Source organism: Oryctolagus cuniculus, chromosome 17, assembly GCF_964237555.1.
Source record: "Oryctolagus cuniculus chromosome 17, mOryCun1.1, whole genome shotgun sequence".
Taxonomy (NCBI): domain Eukaryota; kingdom Metazoa; phylum Chordata; class Mammalia; order Lagomorpha; family Leporidae; genus Oryctolagus; species Oryctolagus cuniculus.
Genome location: NC_091448.1, coordinates 4,149,035 through 4,171,544, shown reverse-complemented (window position 1 = coordinate 4,171,544; position 22,510 = coordinate 4,149,035). Strand labels below are relative to the sequence as shown.

The window sequence follows — 22,510 nt, the reverse complement described above, 5'->3', positions numbered from 1 at the left end:
GCAGGCCCTCTCCGCTCACTCACCAGAGCCCTGCCTGTCTCCGGCAGACAGAAACCCTCCCCTGCAGGCCCTCTGCGCTGCGCCTCCTGGTTCCCTGTCAATCATCTTTGTTACCTAAACGGCCGTTGAGCAGGCTCCGTGGGCGGCTCCTGTATGCCCGTGCTGGGCCGGCTCCGTGTGTCACAGTCACTTTCTAGGGGCCTGCACTCGGCCCAGCAGTTAAAACACTGGTCAGGACACTGGCGTTCCAACGAGGGAGCACCCAGTTCGAGTCCCGGCTCCAGCTCTCCACTCCAGCTCCCTGCTCATGTGCACCCTAGGAGGCAGCAGGGTCCCTGCCACCCACCCGGGAGATCCAGACCGAGTCCCAGGCCCCTGGCTTCGGCCTGGCCCAGCCCCGCGTGTTGGGAGCACTGGGGAGTGGAGCAGCAGGTGGGCCATCTCTCTCTGAGCTGCAAACAAAAAGCAATCTAAACAAATTACTATACGATCAACCACGCACAAATCCGGTTCTCGCTGCGTCTTAAGCTCAAGTGGCCTCTCTGGTTCTGAGCTCGCCTCCTGGTTCCGCTTGCCCGCCCCTCGGCCAGGCCAGAGCTGACCCTGGCACTGAGGCTCGGGATGCGACTGGCAGAGCGGGGTGGGGGCAGGCGGCGGAGCCGGGGGGAGGGGCCGCCAGGATCACGGAGATGCCGACCCCCTCTTTCCCACGCCTAACTCTGCCTGTCGCTGCTGCTTCTGTCTGATGCCGGGGGTCCCTGCTGGCGTGGTGGTGTCTGCACAGTTGGTAAAGGTGGTTTCTCTGGGGAGGGGTCCTCCTTGGCCTGGAGGAGCCCCCAGGAGGGGCTCTGCTAAGGCCATGACCCCCATTGCCCCCTGCCTCATCTGTCGCTCCCAAACTCTCTTCTGCAGTGAGTCCTGGCCCGAGCAGGTGCAGGGGCAGCTCCTGGGCTGTAAGGCCCACTCCCCACCCCCGCTGAGCAGCTCCCTGGGCCCTGAAGGGCTCAGCGGGGGCAGGGAGGCTCCGTCTCCTGCCGGGAATAGGGAATATCACACTGGGGCCATCCCAACGCCCTGCTGCCTCCAGTGGGCTTCACACCCACCCCTTAGCTCTGGGGCGTGGCTTCAGCACTCTCACTGGGCCCCTCCCGCAGCCCACCCCAGGCCTCCGTCCGGGAGCCCTGTGGTCATCCTTTGAGCTTGTCTCTGCCTGGCTGCTTCTTGAAGCTCTGCTCGGCTGGGTTCTCATTCACTGCCGTCGATAGTCCAACAAACACAAATCCACCCTCAGGCACTCAGCAAAGTAACTTTCTGATAGATTCACTTATGGAACTGAAATTACGAAAGTACGGAAATTCACAAAATTCTGGAGTGCGACCGTCCTTCCTGAAGATTGCACAGAGACCAATGATCATAGATGGAAAAGTGGACAAAGCTTATCCGCATAAAAGTTACTCCAGGGGCCGGCACCGTGACGCGGTGGGTGCAGCTGCCGCTGCTGATCCTGCTCCCTGCTAATGCACCTGGAGAGGCCGTGGAGGACGCCCAAGTGCTGGGGCCTGCACCCACTGGGAGAGGCCAGGGCCGAGTTCTTGGCTCCTGGCTTCAGCCATCTGGGGATGGAAGGTCTCTCTCTGTCTCTCCCTCTCTCTCTGTTGCTCTTTCAGACAAAATCTTTTTTTTTTAAGTTACTTCTGTATAACTGAATATGCCAAAAATGACATTATAAAATAAGTATCAGGTCAGAGAAAATACTTAAGTATTTAACATCTGTAACTGAAAGGGTTCATATTCCTAGTACACAAAAAACACCTACAAGTAAGAAAAGGATAAACAGTTTCATCTAAAAAAGAGCCAAATATATAAACAAATCATTCACAAAAAAATGCAAATGATTAATAGACTCAAGAGGATCCTCTGGGGCTGGCACTGTGGTGCAGCGGGTAAAGCCGCTGCCAGTGATGCCGGCATCCCATAGGGGGACCAGTTCAAGTCCCGGCTGCTCCACTTCAGATCCAGCTCCCTGCTAATGCGCCTGGGAAAGCAGTGGAAGATGGCCCGAGTCCTTGGGCCCCTGCACCCACGTGGGAGACCTGGATGGAGTTGCTGGCTCCTCACTTCAGCCTGGTAGTTGCGGCCATTTGGGGAGTGAACCAGTGGATGGAAGACCTCTCTCTCTCTCTCTCTCTCTCTCTGCCTCTCTCTAACTCTGCCTTTCAAATAAATACATGATTTTTTAACAAATAGACAAAAATAAAAAAGAAACCTGTCTACAGAAATCCACATAGACAAGTATGTGAAAAATGAGTGGTGAGGGCCAGCACTGTGGCGTAGCAGGTAAAGCCACCACCTACAGCGCCAGCATCCTATATGGACACAGGTTCTAGTGTCGGCTGCTCCACTTCCCATCCAGCTCTCTGCTATGGCCTGGGAAAGTAGTGGAAGAAGGCCCAAGTGCTTGGGCCCCTGCACCCGTGTGGGAAACCCGGAGGAAGCTCCAGCCATTGCAGTCAATTGCGGAGTGAACCAGCAGATGGAAGACCTCTCTCTCTCTACCTCTCTCTCTCTCTCTCTGCCATTCCTTCTCTCTCTATGTAACTCTGACTTTCAAATAAAATAAATAATTCTCTCTCTTTTTTTTTTTTTTTTTGACAGGCAGAGTTAGACAGTGAGAGAGAGAGACAGAGAGAAAGGTCTTCCTTCCATTGGTTCACCCCCCAAATGGCCGCTACAGCCGGCGTGCTGTGCCGATCCGAAGCCAGGAGCCAGGAGCCTCCCCCTGGTCTCCCATGCAGGTGCAGGGCCCAAGCACCTGGGCCATCCTCCACTTCGTTCCCGGGTCACAGCACAGAGCTGGACAGGAAGAGGAGCAACCGGGACAGAATCCGGTGCCCCGACTACGACCAGAACCTGGGGTGCCAACGCCGCATACAGAGGATTAGCCCAGGGAGCCATGGCACTGGCTAAAATAAATAATTCTTAAAAAAAAAAAAAAGAAAAGAAAAGAAAAGAAAACCAGTCTAGAAGAAGAAGTTTTTTTTTTTTTTTGAAGGATGAACTTGGGAACTTGGGGTCCAGAGTTGGAGCTGTCTCCCTAGGTGGGAGGGCCCCGTCTCCCTGACACACCTTGAGTGGGACACACAGGTAAACCCTTTGCTGGAGGGCAAGGTAGCGACAGGTGTGCAAGGACCAAGCCCATGTCCTGGGGCGACCACGGCGGGCTCCTCTCAGTGCTCTCTGACACGCAGCCCATTGCTGCCCGGCTGCTGCCTGCACAATCCACTCTCGGGCCCGCCCCCCGGGCTGGGAGCCCCTCCGTCTCTCCCCTCTCCCTTCCCAGTGGTTGGCTGAGCCTGGCACCCCTGTGTGGTCGCAGACCGCAGGCTGGAGCTTCCCAGAGCAGCGACTGGGAAAGGGTGTTTCTTACCTGGAAGGCTGCGTGCTGGGCTCCTTCAGAAAGGAGGACAGGTGGAAGAGGAAGAAGACCACCACCGCCAAAGCCGCGGGCCACCGGGCCACCTGGCCCAGGCGGCCGAGCCTCCGCAGGCAGGACTTCATGGTCTCTGCGTGTCCCCGGGCTGGATGCAGGGTGCTGGGGCGGCCGCCCGGGGCACACCCTTTCTCCCAGGAACGCAGCTCTCTGGCAAGTGCTCCGGCTATTGGCCCCCGCCAGGGGCAGGAGGAACCGCCTGAGCTCTTTATGCAGGCGCCCGGGCTGGCGTGGTTGGAGGAAGAACAACTCCTGCTGTTCAAACAAGTCCACCTGCCTTTGTCTCACAGCCACTTTCTGAACGGGCGCACACAGGCACCCACACGGACTCACCTTGCTGCCGCGGCCGTGGGGGGACAGGCAGGGCGGCCGCCCCGTGGGGTTACCTTGAAGGGTTACCGGGACAGCTCCAGGGACGGGACGGTGCCAGTCGTGGCAGGCACCCAAGCCATGTTCAGCATCGCTGTGCAGCCGCCCCGGCTTCTCAGTGGAAACCAGGACCCAGGGGCGGCGTGTGTGAGGGTCCCCCTCAGCCAAGGCCTGGGGTTGCCCTGAGCCACCCCCCACTTCCCACTCGGGGAACCACCACTGCCAGCCGGCAGCCAGCTCAGAAGGCACCACCAGCTCGAGGTCCAGAGGCGACGGAGCCACAGATTGCCCTCCTGCCACGGCACGGCAGTGCCCCGCTCCCTGCCTCGACGGGAGCGGAACACTACGTGGTGTGGGGCTGGGGAAAAGCGGTCGTAACCGCGCCGGGTCGCCCCTTTGCGAGCTCAGCGCGCGCTGGGGCGGGAAGGGTGGGACTCTGACACCTTCGGGTGCTGGTTCACTGCTCGCACCTGGCCCTGCGCCTCCCTCCCGGCGCACAGCCGCCTCTTCTGAGCCTGCACCCGTAAAAGCTCCAACCGCCTTGCCCCAGGGGACGGAGCACCGAGAACCACCCAGCCGCCGTATGGATGGGGCCTCCCTTACCCACACCACGCTCTCCAGCGGGTGCCCAAGTGAGATGCCGGCGCCGCTGGCAGTGGCTTAACCCTCTGTGCCATAGCACCGGCTCCCAAAAACATCACACTCTCTAACACATGGCACCAACCCCAGGAGTGCAGGCAGCAAAAAGAGGACTCAGCACCGAGATGGCCTCCTCTGCCTCTCCCACTGCCTAACTTCTAGGTGCTCACATAGTCACTCCACAAACATTTTCAAAATGGGCTCAAGTCCTACCGAACCTAACCAGCCCTGCATCTCGAGTTGTATGCACTCAGCCACAGTGCCGTTTGGTATTCCTCCATCCCGGTGCCCATCTGCAGGGCAGGGAAAACAGTGCCCGGGGGGGAAGGCATCTCATTGCCCCTGGTGCTGTGGCTGCGGCCAGCATCTGTCTCACCCTGTGTTTGGAAGGAGGCACTGGCTGTCACTGCTGTCTGCCTCCCCCACGGGGCGGGCAGCTCCCTGTGCCATCAGAACTGCAGTAAACAGCCTGTGCCCTTCGGCACGCAGGGGCAGGGCAACGCGGGGCTCTGAGGGCCGGGCGGAGCGATCTGAGTCAGCTCCCCGCCGGTGCTGCAGACAGTGGGAGTCAGAGGCAAACGGACTGCCCAGCTGTTGGCGCAGGTCATCTCCGTGCTTGTGTTTGGTAAAATCTAGTTTGCTCTACTTTTTATTATTTTAAGTATTTGAGAGGCAGAGAGACACAGAGAGAAAGATACAGACACACACACACACACACACACACAGGAGAGATCGAGGGGGAGGGAGAGGGGGAGGGGGAGGGAGATAGCTCATCTGCTTGTTCGCTCCCCAAATGCCCACAGCTAAGGCTGGATCAGGCCAAAGCCAGGAGCCCAGACTCCCTCTGGGTCTCCCACATGAGTGGCAGGGGCCCAGGCACCTCAGCCCTCGTCTGCTGCCTCCCGGGGACCCTCTGGCTGGGAGCTGGGGTCAGACGCAAAGCTGGAACTTGAACCCATAAAACCTTGACTAAAGTGGATGTACTTTTTTTTTTTTTTTTTTTTTTTTTTGACAGGCAGAGTGGACAGAGAGAGAGAGACAGAGAGAAAGGTCTTCCTTTGCCATTGGTTCACCCTCCAATGGCTGCCGCGGCCGGCGCACCGCGCTGATCCGAAAGCAGGAGCCAGGTGCTTTTCCTGGTCTCCCATGGGGTGCAGGGCCCAAGCACCTGGGCCATCCTCCACTGCCTTCCCTGGCCACAGCAGAGAGCTGGCCTGGAAGAGGGGCAACCGGGACAGAATCTGGCGCCCCGACCGGGACTAGAACCCGGTGTGCCGGCGCCGCAAGGCGGAGGATTAGCCTAGTGAGCTGCGGCACCGGCCGGATGTACTTTCTTATCTCTCTTCACATTCTACTCTATAAAAACTTAACTGCTGACATTCTGACCGGTCAGCCCTGTATTTTACTCAGTGGATAAATATTGCTTGCTTAAGGATTTCAGGGACTGGGGCCAGCATCATAGAGCACTGGTGACGCCTGCATCCCATATCGGGGCGCTGGTTCGAGTCCCGGCTGCTCCATCTCCCATCCAGCCCCCTGCTAATGGGCCTGGGAAGGCTGCAGAGGACGGCCCAAGGGCTTGGGTCCCTGCCACCCATGTGGGGGACCAGGGTGGGCCTTCTGGCTTCCACTGGTCTGACCTAGAGCTGGATGTTGTGACCATCTGGGGAATGAACTGGTAGACAAAGAGCTCTCTCTCTCTCTGTGTCTCCCTTTGTCTCTCATGGCTTTGCCTGCCTGCCTGCCTGCCTTTCTTTCTTTCTTTCTTTCTCTCTCTCTCTTTCTTTCTTTCTCTCTCCCTCTCTTTCTTTCTTTTTCTCTTTCTTTCTTCTTTCTTTCTTTCTTTCTTTCTTTCTCTCTCTCTCTCTCTCTCACTCTTTCTTTCTCTCTCTCACTCTTTCTTTCTCTCTCTCTCTCTCTCATTGATTTACTTGAGAGACAGAGTTACAGACAGTGAGAGGGAAAGAGAAAGAAAGGTTCTCCATCCGCTGGTTCACTCCCCAGATGGCCACAACGGCTGGAGCTGTGCTGATCCGAAGCCAGGAGCCAGGAGCTTCTTCCAGGGCTCCCACGTGGGTGCTGGAGCCCAAGTGCTTGGGCCGTCTCCCACTGCTTTCCCAGACCACAGCAGAGAGCTGCATCAGAAGAGGAGCAGGCGGGACTCGAACACCAGTCCATATGGGATGCCAACGCTGCAGGTACAGGATTAACCTACTGCGCCACAACACCAGCCGTCTGCCTTCCAAATAAATAAATAAATCTTAAAAAAGAAATTCCAAGGCTGGCATTATGGCATAGTAGTTTGCGCCACTGCTTGCTGCCTGCGACACCGGCATCCAACATGAGTGCCAGTTCGAGTCCTGGTTGCTCCACTTCTGACCTGGCTCCCAGCTAATGCACCTGGGAAAGCAGTGGAAGAGGGCCCAAGTGCTTGGGCCCTGCCCCCTATGGGAGACCCGAGTGGCGTTCCAGGCTCCTGGCTTTGGTCTGGCCAATCGCTGGCTGTTACAGCCATTTGGGGAGTGAAGATCTGTCTATCTATCTCTCTATCTCTCTTTCTCTCTCTGTAACTCTGCCTTTCAAATAATTAAATTAAAAAAAAAATTGGGAGGAAGGGCTGCAGCGTAGTGGGCTAGGCCTCTGCCTGCAGCACTGGCATCCCATATGGGCTCCGGTTTGTGTCCCGGCTGCTCCTCTTCCGATCCAGCTCTCTGCTGTGGCCTGGGAAAGCAGTGGAAGATGACCCAAGTGCTTGGGCCCCTGCACGCACGTGGGAGACTTGGGAGAAGCTCCTGGCTCCTGGCTTCAGATCGGCCCAGCTCCAACCGTTGCAGACATTTGGGGAGTGAACCAGTGGATAGAAGACTTCTCTGTCTCTCTCTCTGTCTTTAACTCTGCTTCTCAAATAAATAAATAAAATCCTAAGACAGACAATATTTGGGGGAAAAATCCATCTGCACTGAGCACGGATGGACTCCTTTTTTGTCCTTTCCCCTTAACGACACCGTAACAGCTATCCACATTGTCCTGGTTCTTATCAGCAATCAGAGGTGACCGAGTGTGCAGGGCAGCTGTGTAGATTATGTGCAAACAAGAGGCCGTTTAAAAATTTATTTAAGAGGCAGATAGCTAGACAGACAGGGCTTCCGTTGGCGAGGTCGCTCCCCAAATGGTCACTCCGCAAATGGTCACACAGGCTGGAGCTGGGCCAGGCGAAAGGCCAGGAGCCAGGAACCCCATCCGGGTTTCCCAAGTGGGTGCAGGGGCCCAGGCACCTGGGCCATCTTCTGCCGCTTACTCTTGGATTTCTGCTAAGACTTGTATCATTTTCCCTCCTACATTCAGCTTTACGAGTCTGAGTTTATTTTTACCTCTGGGGTGAGATGGGGGCCACGTTCACGCCTTCACAAGCTGTCATCCACCTGTTTGTCCCAAAGAATTGCTTCTCCGTTGAATTGACTTTGTTAGTGACTAATTAACCAAACGCCCGAACGTTAAGTTCTGGACTCTCAGGTTCATCGCACGGATCTGTCTGTCTGTCCTTATGTCCGAGCGCCATTCTTCTTTAAATGTCTGGACGGAACTCGCCGGGAAGCGTCCCAGCCCAGCCTTCTTTTCGGGAGAAGTGCTTACGTTTCTGTTGCGACTCTGCTTGTCCAAGCCGCACTCTGCCACAGCAATTTGTGTCCTTTTAGGAATGCGTCTGTTTCATCCACGATGTCTGATTCATTGACCTACAGTGTTTCCTAGTTTCCCCTATAATTCCCTTTCTTTATTTTTTTTTAATTTTTTTTTTATTTTTTGACAGGCAGAGTGGACCGTGAGAGAGAGAGACAGAGAGAAAGGTCTTCCTTTGCCGTTGGTTCACCCTCCAATGGCCGCCGCGGCCGGCGCACCGCGCTGATCCAATGGCAGGAGCCAGGAGCCAGGTGCTTTTCCTGGTCTCCCATGGGGTGCAGGGCCCAAGCACCTGGGCCATCCTCCACTGCATTCCCTGGCCACAGCAGAGAGCTGGCCTGGAAGAGGGGCAACCGGGACAGAATCCGGCGCCCCGACCGGGACTAGAACCCGGTGTGCCGGCGCCGCTAGGCAGAGGATTAGCCTAGTGAGCCGCGGCGCCGGCCCCTATAATTCCCTTTCATTTCTATATGGTCAGTAGTGATGTCCCCTCTTCCATTCTTGATTAATAAAATTACGATTAGGGCCGGCGCTGTGGCGCAGCGGGTTAAACCCTGGCCTGAAATGCCAGCATCCCATATGGGCACCGGTTCTAGTCCCAGCTGCTCCTCTTCCGATCCAGCTCTCTGCTGTGGCCTGGGAAAGCAGTAGAAGATAGCCCAAGTCCTTGGGCCCCTGTACCCACGTGGGAGACCCGGGAGAAGCTCGGATCAACACAGCTCTGGCCGTTGCGGCTAGTTGGGGAGTGAACCAGCGCATGGAAGACCTCTCTCTCCGTCTCTCCCTCTCACTGTCTGTAACTCTACCTCTCAAATAAATAAAAAAATTAAAAAAAAAAAAGCACCGAAGGAATTTAATGGGCCCATCAGAAAATACCCGCAGAGGACGAGCAGAGCGGCCAAGAGGTCGCGCGGCGGCCCAGACCCTGGAGAGAGCGAGCCTGCGCTGGGCCGCGGGCTCAGCACCGAGGCCCTCGCACCAGGGCGCCGGCCTCCTCGCCGGCCTCCCGCTCAGCACCCAGCTCTGCCCCCCGAGGCAGACAGCCCAAATGCCACACGCCTACTTCCTTTATATTTATTTCCGTAGATTTTTCTTGAATAAATGTTTCTCTGCTGTATGTCCTTAGGACAGTTTAAATGATTTTTTTTTGTTAGATTCATTTATTTATTTGAAAGTCAGAGTTACAGAGAGAGAGAGAGAGAAGGAGAGACAGAGAGATGGGTCTTCCATCTGCTGGTTCACTCCCCCAAGTGGCTGCAACAGCCCAGGCTGAGCCAGGCCAAAGCCGGGAGCCAGGGGCTTCATCCGGGTCTCCCCCACGGGTGGCAGGGGCCCAGTCACTTGAGCCATCTCCCGTGCTTTACCCAGACCATTGGCAGGGAGCTGGATTGGAAGTGGAGCGGCCGGGACGTGAACTGGTGCCCATACGGGGTACAGGCACCACGGGCACAGCTTTAGCTGCTACGCCACAGTGCCAGCCATGTTCTTTCCCTAATGGAGATAACCGGGTGGCTTTGTGGTGCAGCGAGCTAAGCCAGCACGTGGGGCCCTGCACGCACCTCAGCAGAGCGCGGTCTGCATCCCAGCGCCCTGCTCCATGTCCAGGGAGCCAGCAGGCCATGGCCTCAGTGCTTGAGTCCCTGCCGCCCACGTGGAGACGTGCGTGGAGGCCCCGGCCCAGCCCTGGCTTTGGCAGTGTCTCCAGAATCGGGGTTTGTGAGCAACAAAACAGTCAACAGAAGTGGGGGAAATGTGTTCTGTTATGTAAGAATCAAACCTGATTGCTGACGTCAGAAAGAAGAAACGGACGAGCTGGCCGAGGCGGTCTCTCCTCTGCCCACCTGTGCGGCCCGAGCTCTCCTAACCCGGAGGCAAGTGCGTCACAGCGCCCAGACGCTCCTGGCCTCGATTCTGCAGACACGAGTAAGAAGCCTCTCTTTGGGGTCTGAGCAGTGCTGGTAGTGAGAGGTTCTAGATCGTTCTGTGGCAACACTGAAGACGAGATCCAAGCAACAGGTGCCTGCATCCCTGAGTGCTTCTGTATTGGCAAAGTCTGTGATGTGGGGCCCTCCCCTAGCATGTGGGTCTTGGGGCAGGGGTAAAGGTGACTGCATTCCAGGGCTGGCACTGCGGGTGCCGGTTCGAGCCCCAGCTGCTCCACTTCCCATCCAGCTCTCTGCTGCGGCCTGGGAAAGCAGTGGGAGATGGCCCAAGTGCTTGGGCCCCTGCACTCGTGTGGGAGACCTGGGGGAAGCTCCTGGCTCCTGGCTCCTGATCAGCACAGCCCCGCTGTCCAGCGAGGGGCAGACGATTACGGGGCCCTGGGCGAGGACGCAGCTGAGGCGGCTTTTCTGGCATTTCTTCTCCCAGACGTTCTGCCTGCGGGACGGTCACGGTCGGCAGGTGCAGTCGTCTCGGGCGACTGGCTCGGGACGCGGCCGCTCTTCTCTGAGGCTGTCCTGTCTCTGGACACAGCCAGTGTCTTGTTCTCTTAAGACGCTGGTGCATTTTCTGAGGTCATGGCTTGCCATTCCAGGGACCTTCCCACACTCTCCGCTTCTGGGGCAGTCAGTCTGACCGAAGGGCAGGTGCTGGGGCGGGCGCTGGGCTGAGTGGCTGACACCTGGCCCAGGATGCTCCCCACACTACCAGGGTACTTGGGTAGGAGTCCCGGTTCTGCTCCTGCCCCCAGCACCCTGGGAGGCAGCAGGGGATGGCTCAAGTCGCTGGGTCCCTGCCACCCACAAGGGAGATCCGGATTGATTTCCTGTCCCCTGGCTTCAACCTGGCCCGGACCAAGCTGTTGTGGGCATTTAGGGAGTGAACCAATGGATGGAAGAGCTCTCTCTGTCCCTCTTTCAAATAAAATGAAAACAAAATAAAATCAGTGGTGCTGCTTTAAAACAAACACAGAAGCCGGCGCCCCTCGGCCCAGTGTTGTAACTAGCGCCGTCTACAAGCGGTATGACAGGAAATCCATGGCTGCGGATCGACTCCTGCACCATCACCGCAAGCCAGGGGCTCCATGCGACGGGGACACACGGGGACACACAGGGCTGGCAGGGCGTGTCCAGGAGACCCCTGAGCAGCCTCAGTGCAATTCACTGCTTCCAACGTCTCCCGTGAGGCTCCGGGTTGGCCAGGGCACCAGGCATGGATGCCAGAGGAGGAGGAGCCAGGCCACAGGCAGCCCAGGCGCCCAGCAGCCCCCAGAGAGCAGGGGCCGGAAATCGAGGGACCCTGCAGTGGTCACCGGGGTGCTGGGGATTTCTGGGCGGCAGCAGGGTTGCCTGTCGCCTGTTTCCCTGACCCCAGGCACCGTCAGCGCAGCGCACACGGCGCTGAGCGAAGTCGGGGCAGTGCTGCCCTCGTCACGGTGGCTTCCAGAACACAGACAGACAGGGACTCGTGCCACCAAGGAGGTGCCAGGTCAGAGCTGGCATCGGGGAAGGCCCCGCGGAGGAGGGGAGCAGGTCAAAGGGAAGCCGGCAAGGGAAACGCGAGGGCGACACCGGGCTGAGCTGAAAACGGCAGCAGTGCGAGGCTCTGGGTCCGGAGCGCGCCGGGCGCCTCTGAGATTGAGACAGCGGTGGGAAGGGTGTCGGGGACACGCGACGGAAAGTCACAGCCACCTCTCAGCCCGGAAAACCCCTGCACGGGGGTGCGAGGGAAAGCAAACCAGTTAATGATCGAATGAGCACGAACCAGAACGTGACCACAACCCCCCCCCGGGAGCCGCCCTTCCACGCGGCCAGAGCGTAACTAGGGAGGCGCCTGGACGCGGAGACCGGAGCTGATCTTCCGTGGCTTCCGTGGAATGGTCTGCACGGCTCTGTGGAGCCCCACGGTCTGAAGCTCTGTGTCCCCACAGGTTCCTGTCTGGAGAGCAGACGTTCAGCCTGGTGGTGAAGATGGCTTCGCCCACATCAGGGAACCTGGGTTCGAGTCCGGCTCGTTTCCCGCTAATGCAGACCCCGGGGGCACGGTGATGGTTCAGGTCAACGGTTGCTGCTGCCCTCGTGGCTGACCTGGGTGGAGTTCCCAGCTCCTGGCTTCGGCCTGGCCCAGCCCCGGCTGTTGCAGGCTCTGGTGAGTGAGCCAACAGGCGGGAGCGCTGTGTGTCCCTGGCTCTTTGCCAGAAATAAACTGCTATGCCGAAGTCCTGGCTCCCAAGCTGACGGTAACAGCACGTGGGGCCTTTGGGAGGGGCGGGGTCGGTGGCCCCAGTGAGGACGCGGCAAGGAGCCCCGTCTCAGGGGAGCCCCCGGCAGGATGCCAAACTGCCGGCACCTTGACTGTGCGCTTGAATCTGCACGGATCTCTGAGCTCAGGAGCCCCAGCCTCTGGCTCTCGCTTGGAGCAGCTGCAGCGGACGGAGCCACTGCACTCTCGTGGGAATGCCCGAAGCCTCGGGGCGGGGGTGGGGACAGACCCAGGCACGGCTGAGGCCCCTCAGCAAGGCCACCCAGAGAGGCCTTTGAGTCGCCACAAGTAACTCAAACCCAAAGTCACCCAGGACAACAGACAAGAGCAAGGACGTCTGATGGCTGGCTTCTCCCCGTCGGCAGCTCAGGATCTTGCTGAAGTCCCCAGTTCTTGCTGGAAGCAGGTACTCCCCGGTCCCGGCTGTCATTCCCCGCCCGGACCTGGCCACCTTCTTGGCGGTGTTTAAGGTGCTGGAAGTGACCTGGTGTGTTTTACAAGTCTGTTTATTTTTGCCTCAAAGGCCACACACAATAATGATTATTGATGGCTGTTTTGTTGTCAATTGTCCTTGTCAAAGTCCCCGGAGGTGGCGGCTTCTGAAAGCAGGACCAGAAGAGAGGAGACGCCGTGGCGCCTGCCTAAGGACCGTGGACAAAAACGTGCCCACCTCAGGATGTCTCTGCGGGGGGGGGACGTGTTGGAGAGGCGGAGCAACAGAGAAAGAAAGCGAGGCACAGAGAGAACGAGAGTTTCCACCCGTTGTTCACTCCCCAGATGGCCGCGATGGCCGCGATGGCTGGGGCGGGGCGGGGCCAAACCTGGAGCCAGGAGCTCCGTCCCGGCCTCCTGCGTGGACGGCAGGGCCGTGGTTGTACCCACATCTTCCTCTGACTATTTGCCCAGGGCTTTTCACATAAATAAAATCTCTTCTAGAAATTACTGTTGCAGGAGTGAACAGGCGGAACAGGGCTGAGAATCCCTGATGATTCTAGAACTTCCACAGGAAGCAGCGCGCGGGGCCAGAGGGAGGCTGGGCCCCCGGCTGCGGGCCCTCCCTCTGCAGACTGGGGAGGCGGCTTCCGGTGGGACCGGGGAAGACTCGGCTCGGAGACCCGAGGGGCAGCGTCTGGGAGGCAGAGACCAGCAGCAATGGACAGAACCAAAGCCAAACGGCTCGAGGGCCTCCACGCCTGGACCTGCCCGTGCCCGGGAAGCCTGCTACCTCCAATGCCCGCCTGTCACACAGGGCAGCTAGGGAGCTGCAAAAAGAGGGGCGGGGGCAGCACGGGGCCAGACCATCCCCGCCCTCACTCTTCCACAGCCACAGTGCTGGGGAGGGGCAGGAGGCAAGTGTGAATCCGCTGTGCAGGGGGGGTTGAAACAGGCCCGGTCTGTGCTCTGGCTTGCGGGGTTCAGCCGCTGCCTGCAGCGCCAGCATCCCGCCTGCTCCACTTCCGATCCAGCTCCCTGCTGATGTGCCTGGAAAAGCCGTGGAGGACAGCCCCAGTGCTTGGCCCCCGGCACCCATGTGGGAGACCAGAAGCAGCTCCTGGTTCCTGGCTTCAGTCTGGCCCAGCCCTGGCCATACGACCATTTGGGGAGTGAATGAGTGGATGGAAGACTTCTCTCTCTCTCTCTGCCTCTGCCCCTCCTCCTCTGGAACTCCGCCTTTCAAATAAATCAATGAAGCTTAGAAAGAAGAAGAAAAGAAAAAGGCCTGGTCTGAGGCCTGGAGTCTGTGTGAGCAGCTAAGGGGCTGCAGGCGGCGGCGTGGAACACAGAAGACGGTCAGTCGCACGCTTGCCCCGAGACGCCCATCCCGATTACACTGCCCCCTCTTCTCCGAGGCCCCCAGCCCTCCTCCTCCTCGCGGACGCGCAGCTCTGTCCTGAGACCCTCTTCCCGGGCTGCCCTGTAGCCTGTTGTCTGCTGGGAAAACTTAGACGGCCGAGGCTTGAGCTCCTTGCGCCACAGAGGCAGGTGCGCTCCTGAGTGTTCTCCGCAGGCTCCCGTGTCGCAGGGGTCGTGTCGCGGGGGTCATGGCCCCAGGAAGCGTCCTGGTGGGAATCCGGGCCCAGGACGCCTGCTGTGTGAGAGAACTCACAGGACAAGGGGAGGACGACTGGCGGGGAGAGCGGCCGCTCCCCGCGGCGCAGCGGCCCTGCCCTGCGTTCACCCATGCAGGAAGGGACTCTGCCCTGGCGGGGACAGGCTGGGCCTCTGCCCCGTCACGGCCTCGGGGTGCTCTGCCACGTCACGGCCTCGGGGTGCCCTGCCGCGTCACGGCCTCGGGGTGCCCTGCCACGTCACGGCCTCGGGGTGCCCTGCCGCGTCACGGCCTCGGGGTGCCCTGCCGCGTCACGGCCTCGGGGTGCTCTGCCCGTCACGGCCTCGGGGTGCCCTGCCGCGTCACGGCCTCGGGGTGCCCTGCCGCGTCACGGCCTCGGGGTGCTCTGCCCGTCACGGCCTCGGGGTGCCCTGCCGCGTCATGGCCTCGGGGTGCCCTGCCGCGTCACGGCCTCGGGGTGCTCTGCCCGTCACGGCCTCGGGGTGCTCTGCCCGTCACGGCCTCGGGGTGCTCCACCCGTCGTCTCCCGGGCACGTCCTCCACAGCTCTCCATCTGCACTGCCAATGGCTACAGTAAACCTATGTTGTACAGAAGGAAAAACAAACTCCCGGGTAATAAAATAAAATAAAACCTCTCATAAAAAAAATGAGTAGGAAAAAAAAAAAACCCTCCAGGGACTACGTTGAACGAGCCACGCCTGTAGCCGTTCAAGCGGACAAGGTCCGTGAGTGTTCTGCGGGTCTTATTTATTTATTATCTACTTGAGAGGCAGGAAGAGGGGGCGGGGGTTGGGGGGTGTGTGTGCATGAGCTCCCGGCTGCTGATTTACCCCCCACACGCCCAGAACAGCCCCTGCTGGGAGCCACGACCTCTATCCACGTCCTCCACGTGCGTGGCAGGGCTCTACCCACTGGCGCCATCGCTGCTGCCTCCCGGGGCTGCATTAGCAGGGAGCTGGAGTCAGGAGCTGCGGCCGGGCATGGGACCCAGGCCCTCGCTGTGGGATGCAGGGGTCCCAGTCGGCACCTGACCACCAGGCCAAACACCTGCCTGTCCCCCTTCTGCCTTTCTGTTGCTTTGGCTTCAGCAAAACTGATCCACACAAGGGGTCCACACAAGCTCCACACGAGGGGTCTCCAGGGGACGGGGAGAGCCCGTTCCAGGGCACTCTGCTGGCTGCTGCCCATCTGCTCCCACCTCGTCCCAGCCAACAGCAGTGATGGGCCCGGTGCCGTGGCGTAGCAGGCAAAGCCGCCGCCCGGGACGCCAGCACCCGTAAGGGTTTGAGACCCAGCTCCTCCGCTTCCTGTCCAGCTCCCTGCAAATGCACCTGGGAAAGCAGTGGAAGACGATCCGGGTGCTTAGGCCCCTGCACCCACGGGGGAGACCCAGATGGAGTTCCAGGCTCCTGGCTTTGGCCTGGCCCAGCCCTGGCCATTGCAGCCATTTGCGGAGTGAACCAGCAGATGGAAGATCTCTCTGTGTGTCTCTTCCTCTCTCTGTGTAGCTCTTTAAATAAATAAATAAATATTTAAAAAATAAAAAAAGGAAGGAAAAAAAGAAAGAACAACACTGGCACCAAAATTCAGCTCTCATCTCTAAACAGCATTTCCCACGGTAAGAAAGCAGGGCTCCCCGGAGGGGCGAACCAGGAACAGGAAGCGTGCGGACAAGCGTGGGACACCGTGTTCCGACAGAAGGCAAGGAAGCGCTCAAAGACTAAGAAGGGAATCTGCTCATCAGCCAATCCGCACTCTTCAGAAATGTCGAAGTCACAGGACACAGAGGCTGAGGAGCCGCCACAGTGAGGGACAGGAGGACCCCGCGCGATGCTTAATCCTGGCCTGGATCCTGGGACAGATTTTCTTAATTAAAGGACAGCCGGCTGAGCCTGAACACGGGCACAGTTGAAATAAGAGAACCGTGCAGGGCAGGTGTTTTGGTGTAGTGGCTGAGACGCCACCTGACACCCCCACAGGCCACACCTGGGCGCCTGGGTTCGAGTCCGGCTCTGGTCCTGCTTGTAGCCCCCTATTCACGCACAGTCTGGGAGGCAGCACTGATGGGTCAGGTGCTGGGCCCGGCACCCACGTGGGAGACCTGGACGGAGCTCCCGGCTCCTGGCTTCAGCCTGGCCCAAGCCCTGGCCGTTACAGGCTTTCAGGGAGTGAACCAGCGAATGCAAGATGTCTTACGAGTTAACGATGTGCTGTGATTATATATATAAAGATTTTATTGTTATTTGTAAGACGGAGTTACAGAGAGAGAGGGAGGGAGGGAGAGAGAGGTCTTGCATCCGCTGGGGAGGGAGACAGAGGTCTTCCATCCGCTGGGGAGGGAGAGAGAGGTCTTCCACCCGCTGGGGAGGGAGACAGAGGTCTTCCATCACTGGTTCACTCCCCAGATGTGAAAGGCACAAGGTCTAGCTTTGCATAGGAATTCTGACACAGGAGGTGGAATAATATTTGCAAACGGGTGACTTGAAGCTGAGTGATGAGCGGGTAGGGTCTGATTACCCTGCCTCTGTAATTTCTTTTGAAATTTTCCACACAAAACTTGACAACCAATGCCTAGCATTCTATCACTAGTCCTGTAACCTATTCACCTAGGACAGCAGGGAAAAATAAATTAAAACTCATAATGACAAACTTAGAAAGCGCAAAACCTTCCTACTCCCCTGTCTACTCCCCTGTCGTCGGGACGTGGGTTCCGATCCTCCAAGACCAGGGGCTCATTCGCACACTGCGGCCCATGCGGGACCCGTGGACAGACTGAACTTGCAGTCTGAGATCCCAGCGGTCACCAAATCGCCAAGAGGAAGTAACCACGTCCCCCCAGGCTACATTTGCTCAGTAAAGGGGGCCTTGAAGCCACGGGGCTGATGTGGTTAAAATGACGCCTGAAGACTGCATTATTCCAAAATACCAAGCCCACCCCTCTCCTCCCACCACCAAGGGCTGAGCAAGCTGCTCCCTGCTCCTGGCCTGGTGGGCTGGGGTCTGCTTTGGCCCCCAGCCCACCCCACCCCTGCCAATCCTCTGAGCTGAGCCAGTTATCGAAGAGGGACGGCTGGCGAGTGGCTGGTACGGCCTGTGCTTACTGGAAAGACATCTAATCTGATTAGAGTTCAAACCCAGGCTGCCGTCATATAAAACCAACATAAAACCACTCACTGTGCGGTGCCGTTTCCATGTCAGTCCCTCAGTACACACGCCTGGTATCCCTTGGTCCCATGCCAGAATATTCTTCCTTAAAAAAAAAAAAAAAAAAGATGTATTTATTTATTTGAAAGAGTTCCAGAGAGGGAGGGAAAGACAGAGAGAAGCATTTTCCATCTGCTGTTCAAACCCCAGGTGGCCACAATGGCCAAGGCTGGGCCAGGCCAGAGCCAGGAGCCAGGAGCTTCTTCCGGGTCTCCCATGTGGGTGCAGGGGCCCAAGGACATGGGCCATCCTCCACTGCTTTCCCAGGCCACAGCAGGGAGCTGGATCCGAAGTGCAGCAGCCGGGACTCAAACTGGTGCTCATACGGAAAGCCGGAGTCAGGAGGCAGCTTTACCTGCTACGCCCCAGCACCCGGACCCCATGCCTGAACTGGCTACAAATGTAAACAAAATCCAACTGCTTAAAGAAAATGACATAATCTTTATTGTACCCGCCAGGTGGAGTCTCTAACACGTGGCAGTGAGGGCGGCCTGCGCTGCTACGTAAAAGCGGCACAAGCTGGTGGCACAGCAGGTTACGTGGATAACTGTGAGGCCAGCAGCCCATGTAACAGCCCCGGCCACTCGCTGCTAACCCAGCTCCTGCTACTGCGCACCTGGGGGGCAGCAGGCGACGGCCCCGAGGCTGCACCACTTCCACTCCTGGGGGAGACCTGCATGGAGTTCTAGTCCCCTGGCTTGGGACTGGCCCAGCTCCAGCTATTGTGGGCATGTGGGAAACGAACCAGAACATGGAAGATCGCGCGCGCGCGCTCTCTCTCTTTCTGTCATTCTGCCTTTCAAATACACAAATCTTATTTTTTAAAAAGAAGAAAGAAAAGCAACAGATTAGTTTCTTGCCAACAAGGACAGTACCAAGAAGGAACACGAAGAATGAAATGGGCCTCGGGTGGGACCTCAAAGCGTTTGTTCTTTTTAAAAATATATCTATTTATAGGCCGGCGCCATGGCTCACTTGGTTAATCCTCCGCCTGAGGCGCCGACATCCCATATGGGTGCCGGGGTCTAGTCCTGGCTGCTCCTCCTCCAGGCCAGCTCTCTGCTGTGGCCCGGGAGTGCAGTGGAGGATGGCCCAAGTGCTTGGGCCCTGCACCCCATGGGAGACCAGGAGAAGCACCTGGCTCCTGCCATCGGATTAGCGCAGCGCTGGCTGTAGCGGCCATTTGGGGAGTGAACCAACGGAAAGAAGACCTTTCTCTCACTCTCTCTCTCTCACTGTCTATAACTCTGTCAAAAAGATAAAAAAATAAATAAAATTAAAATATATTTATGTGTTTGAAAGGCAGAGGCACAGAGAGAGAGAGAGAGTTTCCATCGGCTGGTTCATTCGCCAAGTAACCGCAACGGCCAGAGCTGAGCTGATCTGAAGCCAGGAGCTTCCTCCAGGTCTCCCTCATGGGTGCAGGGGCCCAAGCATTTAGGCCGTCGTCTGCTGCTTTCCCAGGTGCATTAGCAGGGAGCAGGATCAGAAGTGGAGCAGCCAGGACTCAAACAGGTGCCATATGGGATGCTGGCTCTGCAGACAGTGGCTCCACCTGCTCCGCCACAGCGCCGGCCCCCAGAGGCTGTGAAGCACTGTACCCAGATCTCAAGCGACGGCTTGGACAGAGACAGGAAGACTTACGTTCTGGTAACGTTTGCATAATAGAAGCACGTCCTTGGATTTGGATCATCCATCTGCCTTCAGAATGAACATCATCGGGCCGGTGCCGCGGCTCAACAGGCTAATCCTCCGCCTAGCAGCGCCGGCACACCGGGTTCTAGTCCCGGTCGGGGTGCCGGATTCTGTCCCGGTTGCCCCTCTTCCAGGCCAGCTCTCTGCTGTGGCCAGGGAGTGCAGTGGAGGATGGCCCAGGTGCTTGGGCCCTGCACCCCATGGGAGACCAGAAGAAGCACCTGGCTCCTGCCTTCGGATCAGCATGGCGCGTCGGCCATGGCGGCCATTGGAGGGTGAACCAATGGCAAAGGAAGACCTTTCTCTCTGTGTCTCTCTCTCTCTCACTGTCCACTCTGCCTGTCAAAAAAAAAAAAAGAAAGAATGAACACCGATGTTTTCCCACGGTGGGGGGGGGCTGCTTCTCGCTCTTCATCTTCTCTTCACCCCCCTCCACAGCCACAAGTCCTCAATACGGAGAAGAAAAACAGGGTCCGGGTCAAGGCCAGTCACCCCGGACGCACAGCCAGCCACAGGAGGCCGCATGTGTCCTGGACACATCCGGCTCCCAGATGTCGCCCTACCCTGGCCGCCTCCAAACCAAACTGCCAGCTCCGGGCTGCGGTCAGTGCATCGGGCAGCGGACGTTGTGACGCTGCCCGGGTCCCCTGAGGACTGGGCCCTTCCTCTCCAGTGGCTGCGGGTCTGGTCTCTCTAGAAGTTTCCAGCAGCCCAAGGACACCGCCTTGGCCAGGGTTACAGCTCCCTCCGCAGAGGGAGCCTTGCATCCAATGACTGGTCTGTGTGGGGCTTCAAAGACTTGGCTCTCTCTCCCCCGCCGAGGGCGACACTGGAGCCCATCCTGGCTTTGGAGCCGCCCCAGGAACGGTCCGGGTCTCTGCTGGACCGAGCTCACGGCTCAGCTCCTCCCCCTGTCTGTCCCTGCTTCCCTCGCCCTCTGACCTGGACCAGGCAAAACTTCACCCCCGCCTGTGTTAGGCTGTGGTCTGGCCTTTCTTTCTTTCTTTTTTTTTTTTTTTTTTTTTTGACAGGCAGAGTTAGACAGTGAGCGAGATATAGACAGTGAGAGAGACAGAGACAAAGGTCTTCCTTCTGTTGGTTCACCCCCCCAAATGGCTGCTACGGCCGGCGTGCTGCACCGATCCGAAGCCAGGAGCCAAGTGCTTCCTCCTGGTTTCCCATGGGGTGCAGGGCCCAAGCACTTGGGCCACCCTCCACTGCCCTCCCCGGCCACAGCAGAGAGCTGGACTGGAAGAGGAGCAACCGGGACTAGAACCTGGGGTGCCGGCGCCGCAGGTGGAGGGTTAGCCTAGTGAGCCGTGACGCCGGCCGAACTGGGCTTTCTAACAAACAGATTCCGGGCCAGGCCTGTGGCACAGCAGGTAAAGCCGGCACCTGCGATGCCAGCATCCCATACGCTGACGGTTCAAGTCCCAGCTGCTCTGCTTCCGATCCAGCTCCCTGCTAAGGTGCTTGGGGGAAAGCAGACGAGGACGGCCCACGCACTTGAGCCCCGGCTCCCCCGAGGGAGACGCGGAAACAGCTCCTGGTTTCTGGCTTTGGCTCAGCCTGGCCCTGGCCGTTGTGGACAACTGGGGAGTGAACCAGTGGATGGAAGACCGACCTCTCTCTCTCTCTCCAACTTTGATTTTAAATAAATAAATCTTAAAAAAAAAAATCACAAAACAGGCCCGTCTGAGTGTGTGCAGCGCTGGGCACTGGGCACTGGGCACGCACTCTTTAAAGCTCAAGCCCCCTCCTCTCACCCCGCCCTAGAGGCAGACACCACCAGGCCGCCCGGCACGGCCGCAGGGCAGATCCACATCACTCAGCACCCGGGTTCCAGTCCTCCGGGCGGCGCCCTTCCACCAGTTCTTCTCCTCCTGGAACAATTTTCTTAGCTGCAGCCTGTCCGGAAACGGAGCCTGCGCAGTCGCCGAGCTCAGCCGGCTCTGGGGCAAACGTGCAACAGAACAGACAGAACGTGGCAGGAGCCCGAGACCGGGCTGTCGCGGCACGCGGGGCCTGCGGAGAGCGCCGGGCAGCAATTAAAGCGCTCGGAGGAGCCGGAAAGATGAGATTCGCAGCCACCGGATTAAAGCGGACTCACTCCGAGCTCTGTAACGCGTGAGGCAACTCCCGCTGAGGGACTGTTCACTCTCAGGGGACCAGGTCACCACCCGGCCAGAGGTGCTGGCCCGGCCACCCCGGGGTGTGGAGCCCCGCGGCCAGACTGGGCGGGGGAGGCAAAGGACCCGAGCGGCGAGTCCCGGCTGGCTTCACTACTCAGGGGCGCCTTGGCCAAGCCCCGGAAGTGACCCGGGACACCTGTGCGAGGGCAAGCACAGGCACGCCGGGACCCAGCGGCAGGACGGCGGGCCGAGCTCCGCGGTCGCCCGGGGGCGGGGGCAGGGCCGGCTCCCCGCGTCTCTGCGATCCGAGCCCCGCACGGTGCACCTGCTGCGGGCAAGGACTGGACTCCCCCGGGCCCGGCCCACAGCCTGCCCGCGAGCGGGAACTCGGCGCGGGGCCGGCACTCGTCCACGCGGGCTCGGATAACTCGGATTCCGGGCCTCAGGAGGGCGCCCCTGACCGGCCACTTCAGCGCAGGGACCAGACACGGGCTACGCGGCTCGCGGGAGGAGGAAGCGGGCGTCCCCAAACACCCAGCAGCCTTTGCTGCGGAGGCTTCTGGTGGGCGGGACGGTCAGCTGGGACTTCTCATTGGTCAATATCCCTGTCAATCACTAAGGAACACCGCCCTTGGGTGTGGCCGGAAATCCGGGACTTCCCAGCCTTGGAGCGAGGAGAGTGCGGTGCCCAATAGCAATTTAGACCTTTGCCTTCGGGAAAGATTGGCAGGTGCTCGAGCCACTGAGCCGCCGCGGAGGGCAAGCCCTGGCAGTGATTGGTTGAAGCTCGCGATCTTTCCCGGTGCTAGGGGCTACTTACAGTGCAGGTGGAATCGTACGTTTTCTGGGGTCGTCTCTCTGTTTTTTAAGTTGGGGTTTTGCGGGGATTACCCAGGTTGTCGACTTTTTCATGAAAGCCCCTCTCTCACACACACGGACACTGCTGGAGATCGACAAGATGGCGCAAGTGTGCGGGGCTCGCTGAGCTCACGCCACGGCCGCAGGGACGGTGGTGGACAGGAGACGGGA

The 22,510-nt window shown here is 58.8% G+C and overlaps 1 protein-coding gene across 4 annotated transcripts in view; it reads right to left on the bottom strand.

The window, feature by feature from the left end:
* Window positions 1-22,127, bottom strand: part of ST6GALNAC1 (ST6 N-acetylgalactosaminide alpha-2,6-sialyltransferase 1) — a 41,011-nt gene extending 18,884 nt beyond the window's left edge. Inside the window, exons 1-3 of one of the 4 annotated variants that reach the window (XM_051838341.2) lie at window positions 21,116-22,127; window positions 19,299-19,688; window positions 17,625-17,700 (exon numbers count right to left, since the gene is read on the bottom strand). Coding sequence is in view for 1 of the 4 variants with exons in the window: in XM_002722927.5 (XP_002722973.1) it covers window positions 3,428-3,558 (131 nt within the window). In the remaining 3 variants the exon portion in view is untranslated. Of the gene's footprint in view, window positions 1-3,427; window positions 3,693-17,624; window positions 17,701-19,298; window positions 19,689-21,115 lie in introns of those variants that run through there. The other 3 variants (XM_051838340.2, XM_051838342.2, XM_002722927.5) reach the window with 3 other exon arrangements.
* Between the last annotated feature and the right edge of the window lie 383 nt (window positions 22,128-22,510).